General features: G+C 30.7%; 1 protein-coding gene across 1 annotated transcript; it reads right to left on the bottom strand.

Annotated features, from left to right (window-relative positions):
• LOC109330606 (protein BIG GRAIN 1-like B) lies at positions 5,318-6,907 on the bottom strand. The gene has a single exon (XM_019564853.1). The coding sequence runs from the start codon at positions 6,580-6,582 to the stop codon at positions 5,419-5,421; it is 1,164 nt and encodes a 387-aa protein (XP_019420398.1). The 5' UTR covers positions 6,583-6,907; the 3' UTR covers positions 5,318-5,418.

A 7,499-nucleotide genomic window follows, 5' to 3' on the forward strand; every position in this document is an offset into this window, starting at 1 on the left:
GTAAACAAATATCCAACTTTTCACTTACAGATTCAATTTATCATGGCAAGAAACATAAGAAAGATAAAGAGAGAAAGAACAGTGCAAAAAGGATTTTTATCCTGGTTCGTTTGCGGTCCACTACAAACTACATCCAGGCCTCCCCTTCTGGATCAGGGAGATTTTCTTTCTTCACAATATTGAATTAAGGATACAAATACCAATTCAATTACAAACACAAAGGATGCTCCCTTCTTGAAATCTAGGATCTCTAAAACCTGGTTTGACTCTACCCTTTCGCCTCTTGAGAAAACCCTTCTCGCGAACTAACCCCTGCCAAGAATCTTATCCTCAAATCAAGACCTCCCTACCTTGGTGAAGAACTTCAATCTCTATGGTGATCTCACACCAAGAGACAAATCCAGACTACACAAAAACACATTAAAAAGCAAGGTATACTAAGCACATAAATGCTTAAAATATTACAAGATAAAGACTCAAAGATTAATCCTTATTCTAATCACTTAAGCCATCAACATAAAAGTGAGTTAATCAATATCAGTATACAAATGAGTTCTTTCTATCAAAATCTAATGCATGATCATGTGAGCAATATAAGAATGGATATGAAACTATGCAAAAACAGAAAGCATGTTATAGCAGAAACAACATAATTTCTCTTCTCACACATGCAACTCTCTTGCAGAAAAATAGTAAAACACGTATGCCAAAATACTCTCTAAACAGCCTATACAATAAAATGCAATGTTGTGGGTTTCTGAGTGAAACCTCGTATTTATATCATGGAGAATAAGTGGTTTCATCCGTTGCACAAACAGTTAAATAGTTAAGCAGTTACAACAGCAAAAACATATTTCAGTTACAACACATAACATACTAGTTAATCGATTAAGACTTCCATTTAATCGATTAACGGGCTAGCAAAAAGACAAAAATCGGTTAAAACAGAAAACACATATTCAACAGAAAATCAGTTAGGTTCATCGATTAAGTTACCACGTTAATCGATTAACTGAGACATTTATGCATATGTTTTAACTGGCAAACTTCTCATATGTTATGCACAATATACAGACATGCTTTACCAATTATATTATGCTTAATATGCACATATAACATGTATGATAGATGCATGAACATATAATTAACTAGATGATGTATCTCATGAATATGATAGTTCAATTAAGATGGCTTAAGAGACTAGCATCTAGGTTTACCTAACATATACTCAATTACTATGGCACACATCCCAGACTACTTAGATTATAGACTCAATTTATATCCTAGTCTAAACATGACCAAATGAGCATAAGGCCTATTGATTGTTGAGCCATCTCCAAGCTTTGTTAAACCCTTGTCTTCATCAAAACATAGGCTAAGACATGCTAGTGCTATCCTTGACACTTTGCACTTTCAATTAGCGTTTAGTAATCATGAGGTTATTACATGCAATAATCATTACTGAATGAATTTACCTTAAGAATCGGGTGTGTAGAGATAGTAAGTGCAAAGTTCAATCTTAGTTCCCTTTCCAATTATATTACAAATTTGATTAATTGTGTCACTAATCAAACAATCATTTGAACAATAACTTAAAACAATATTTTTTAGTTTAAAGGCTAATATCAAACATGTCCTTGTAGATTCGATAACTCCTTTCTCTATGCTTGTTTGCGACACTGTTGATAGTTTTATATTCCAATTTTGCGGTTAACTAGATCTTACACCATTATTACATAGGTTAAACAAAGCAAAAATGAAAAAACTTTCCCATTCCCATGCAAACCGGAGAAACACAATCAAGTCCTCCCTTGGTCCATGGTCGTGTTCATGGCCTAGATTCATGTCATAGTTGAGTGTGATCCACAGTCATAGTTGGTTTCCATTAGGGTCCCGGAGACTTGTCGAATTGCTTGGTTTCGCCCTTGCTTCTTGCCCTGATTAGTGACTTCGTAACTCTTGTTCCAACTTTGTCCTTTTCCATGTCAAGGATGTTGTTATTTAATATTTGGTCCATTTTACAAAATGTAAACTCATTATGTTGTTTATATGTACTTTGAATAAAAAATATTTATGTGTCTTATCTTACTTAAATTTGTCATATTACCTAATTCTAACACTCACTTAATTTTATGTTGAAATAACATATCATCATATAGCCAAAAAAAAAAAGAAAGATACATAACAAATTCAACTTTGTCCTTTTCCGTGTACCAATTCAATTCCTCAAAATTTGGAAAACTTAAAGTGGTCCTCAAAGATATCAAATTATTCTTTTTAAGTATTTTTATGACTAATTTTTTGGATATTTTAGTTCATGTTATGGATTATTGTCACTCATATTCGTGATCTTTGAATACTAATTTTAATTTTAAAATTAAGGATCAAAATAAAGATTTACACAAAGAAAAGTATAATAGTCATATAAACAATCCAACTTATATTCCGGGAGAAAAATTCCCTGTCATGGTTGGATTCATAGAAAAATAAAAAACAATTTTTTGTTTTGAATATTTTCACTTGGGAAAAATGAACAAGAATCAGAGAATAGAATCTAAATATATTGAGACAATTTAATTCTTCAATTTTTTCAAGCCAAATTAATATTAAATTATTTGATGAATACATTTTTGAATAAGTACTTTGTGATTTTTATTTTTTGATTATATTAATACAAGGGGAATTAGGGGATAATAGTTGTTATTATAATAAATGAGAATAATTAAAATGAATAATTTAATTTAATTTTAATAATAAAAATAAAATATAAATACACATACCTTTTTAAATGATTATATAATTATTACCTAATTTTTAATTTTAATCGTATGTTATATTTATATCTATATCACCACCATCGAAAAAAGGGAAGGAGGGATACAGCATTGATGTGATTATTAAAATTATGTGGAATCCAAGAAATGTCAATGCTAGGATGGGTTGGTGGTTTCACATCCACTATCCACTATTATTATCATTGTTGTACTCCCCACTTCACCAACCATATGAAAATAGTAATATGTATGACGTTTAAATTTGAAGCAAATCATTTTTATTAGATTACAAAGTAATTTTTTTTGAAGCCAATAATGACACTGTTGCATGCCAAATTCCCTTAACTAAGCAATACTTTAATGTTGTATCATTTGTGGTTAGGGCATCACAGGTCCATGACAACACCACGCCCTACAAAACTAATCTTCAACCTAAGACACTTTTATGCATAGCATAGCCTTTTCTTTTCTTGAATCCAAGCTAGCTAGCTTTAAAAGTTTTGATTCTTGCCTTTAAAGTGTGTTAGTTAAGAGTATTCATTCAACTTAATCAACATATTACACTGTTATGATTTAGTGGTCCTTCAAAGTACATGTTAATATATTGTATTGGCTTAATTATGGTTAGTTCCTTTCGTTTTGATTTTAGTCTTAATTTCTTTTATGTAATTTAATCCCGAAGTCTTTTGTTTATTTGGTTTTAGTTTCTTTAGCATAAGTGATGCTATGTTGTCAGCCATTAATATAATAAAACTTGTTTTTAGATTGATGAAATGGATAGTGCTCTCTATATGCTAAATTGAAGAATAGAGCCATAGAGGAAGCGTAGTAAATTTTTATAAGGAACAAAGGAGAAAAAAAATCAAGGAAAGAATTTATCATAATTGTTTGATTGCAACAAATATATAATAAGCCCATTATTAACAGAAAAGACAAGTTAAGAACTAATAAAAAGTTGGTCTAATGGTATAAAACTTAATTAATTGAATTCCAAATATGTCAAAAAATCCAAGTTTCAATTATTGTGAGCAACATTTATTCAAAGTGATAATTATATATCCAAAGGTGATTATTAGTTCATTACTCTATAGTAAAGAGATACCCTTAATTTTTTGAACTGTTGTCTATTTTTCTCAAGCTTGCTTCCCTTATTAAATTTAAGATATGAGAATCCCCATAATGTATATTTTTCCTCGTAGTATGTACTACGTTGTCTTTTGTCATAAGAACAAAAGAATGTTTAAGATGAACATGAAACATTTAAAGGGAGAAAAGTTTAATTCGGCTGGAAAGCTGTTTCATTGAAGAGGAATAGACAGGAAATCAGAATAAGTTAAAGAGAAAAACATGTATGAAACAAATGAAAAACAAAGAAAAGTGGCTAAGATTTTAGATTGATTTTGGGTTGAAGGTAAGATAATGAGCAATAGTCAGCAAATTACATTAGGCTTTCAAATAATTCAGAAAAAAGCTCTTGGCTTCGAAGCCAAACAATTTGACATTAAGGTTTTAGAGAATCCAAGAAGAGATATTTTGTCTACATCATTGGAGACCATGCCTTATATCCCTACCCTTTCTTTCCATTGAACCCATCATTTGTCTTGTTTTATGCTGCCTCTAAAAGAATGCCTCTATTGAAAATCTCCACTAATTTTACTTAAAAATTAAATTAGAATATAAAATTGTGATAATTAACCTAACTTTTTTTTGTATAATCAAGAGTATTTCTTACCCATAGGATAATAAACATTCTCTATTAGGTGTGTATTTATTCCTTCCAACTAGGGTTGTTCTCTAGAATCAAATCTTTAACATTTTGTTTTATGTGAAAATCTAATAGAATTTTATATAGTAGACATTTGATTAATCATTAACATAACATTTGAAAATGTAAAGGAAAAAAGAAATCTATCAATAGATTAACATGGCCACTTTTTGACTATTGTTCCCAAACATATGTGATAAATGAAGATGGTGTTAATTTCAAGCAAAAAAAAGGCCCCACAGATAATAGAGAGAAAGCAAAAGCCCTCCTTGCTCTTGCCATGAATAAGTGTACAAATTATGCCTTTGCTTTCAACTTCATTTTCTTCACCCTCTTATATTATTTTTCTTCCTTTTTCCATTTCTCGTGTAAACATCCTTATCAAGTGCTACAACCTCCCAACCTTCCTCTCTTGCTCAATTATTTTGCATGAGCTACAACACTATAAAAATATATATTCTTACACAATTTTTTTGTTACACCTATTTACACACTAATTTCACAACTTTGGATCGAATAACTTTTTTCTTCAGGTCTATCTGTGAATGATTTTTTGGAAGGGAGGAAAACAACTTAAGAGTTATAAAATATAATTTTTCCATATCCCACTATTATCTCAAAAACCATTTATTTAAAAGCAAAGGTTGATGATGCTCTATAATTATAAAATATAGATTATGACAATACCTCTTAATATAATCGAACTTAGAAACACATGCATGATACCATAAATAAACAAAAATCTAAACAAAACGAAGGTAGAAATAATATGGAAATAAAACAAAAATCTTATTTTTTTTATTATTATCTGATATAAACCCTCCACCACACTATTAAATTATGATTCAAAAGTAAACCCCACCCCCAAATTTCCTAAAATTACACAATGAACCCATTAGCAATGGCTCTATTGGTATTGAAATGTGTAGTTTCATACACAGGCAATTCTTCTCTATACCTTTCAATCCCAATATCTGATAAATTATCCAATTCAAAAAGATCAGAACTTGCACAACTAGCTTTATCATCATCATCATCTTCACATTGCATAATATCAAATTTATTTTCATTCTTTTTCTGATAATTCTTCAATAACTCTTTAGCTAGCTCCTCCACTCTATGACTCTCTTGCATCACATGAAACCTTAGCTCCTCACTTTTGTTGTTCATGGTTTCTTCATTTTCATGCAGATTCTTGTGCCCAATTGGCCTGCAATCTTCATCAACTATCACACTAACTGGACAAAATCTCACAGATCTCTTAGCACCTGATCTTGAAGAAGGTGTTTTGCTCAAACAAGACCTTGAAAATGAAGACACTGATGAACAAGTTGAAGCAGAAGAAGGATCTTGTTTTTGTTTTTCTGATGTAGAACCTTCATGCATAGAAGTATTTGACACCTTTGTACTTGACACCTTTGATTTCTTTGAATTTCCATTAGAAGTGAAAAGAGAGTTCAGAAAGCTAGCGAGTCTTGCACCTGGTGAAATAGGTTGTTGGTGTTGCTTTGATTTCTTCAAATCACCATACAAAATTCTAAAAGCTTTTGACTTTGTTTTCCCAAACCCATTATTTTCATGAAATTTTGGGTTTTGGGTTTTATCAAAGTTTGTTTTTTCACATGAAACACTTGTCCTAATTGGCTTTGGTTTCTGAACTCCATAGAATGACTCTGACTCTGAAGAAGAAAACCCACCAATTGAACTTGACTCAGATGAACTTGAACTTGAATACATAGAAAGTGTGTTGGAATTGCTTCTTGTTCTTCTTTCCAATTCAGTCAATGAATTTCTACCCATTACTACTGTCTCATTCACCCTTCTCTCTCTGCGAATATTTAGCTTTTTAGCTTCACAAACACCAATAGCATCTTCTATGTTCTTCTTCCTCATGGTTTCTCTATAGAATATGAGTTTCTCTTCTTTATCCTTTGTTTGTGTTCCTTCGTCAATGGAACGGTAGATTACATCAAGAAGAGTAGAAGAGAAAGATGGGTTTTCTCTATGGTTTTTTTTCCTTTGTTGTTTATCCCATTTCTCCATTGATTTTCACTTTATATAGAGAAACTACAAGAACAGAGGAAAAGAAGAAACAGAGGAATTTGGTTTGGAATGGTTTCAATTACTTGGCCTTTGTTGTTTACTTCAAATAGTAGTGTGAAAGAGAATGATAAAAAAAAGAGAGAAGAAAAGAGAAGGGTTATGATGAGAAAAACATAATTGTGAGAAAGGACAGGGCCATTACTATATTTCCAAAACAAGGTGCCATGTTAAGAAATAGGAAGCAAGAAATAAGACATGAGTGTTGATAACTGCTTGATAGTATAAGAGAGAGAGAATAATGAAAACCAAATTCTACACCTCAAGAAGAGAAGAGAGAAAAACAAAGGATGGTTGATTGTGTGAAAGAGGAGAGTTTTGGAGAGTGGTTTTTCTTTTGGATGCTCTTTATAAGCGTTGAGGGAGAAGTAGTAAAGCTAGCCAGGCTGTCATTGATTATGTGGAATATCACTTGTTTTAAAATTGATACTTTTATTATTTAATTTAGAACAAATTACATCAGGGATTTAGCTTGCCTACACTTAATCAACAAGAATTTGTTGTAGTAGTGTAAAACCTTTAAGGTGACCAAAAAAATTATAGTTCTATTTATATAGGTACACATGTCATTGGGATTGACAATAATGTACCTTTAAAAAAATTATTTTCCTACCTATAAATGAAGAGATAACATTGCTAGTGACATAATAAAAGCTTTGATTACACTTACTACCCTAGTTTAAAATAAAACATTGTTCATGGTCACTATAATTATAATTACTTCCCAAGATAACAATACATAGTGTAATGGGTATATATTTATATAGAAAATTAAGATTAAAAGTTAGTTAGTAATTATATAATTTTCTAAAAAGTCATGTATATTTAACTTTTGATCATATTAATCAATAATTAAGTCA

The sequence above is a fragment of the Lupinus angustifolius genome, chromosome LG17 (assembly GCF_001865875.1).
Source record: "Lupinus angustifolius cultivar Tanjil chromosome LG17, LupAngTanjil_v1.0, whole genome shotgun sequence".
In the NCBI taxonomy this organism is placed as follows: Eukaryota; Viridiplantae; Streptophyta; class Magnoliopsida; order Fabales; family Fabaceae; genus Lupinus; species Lupinus angustifolius.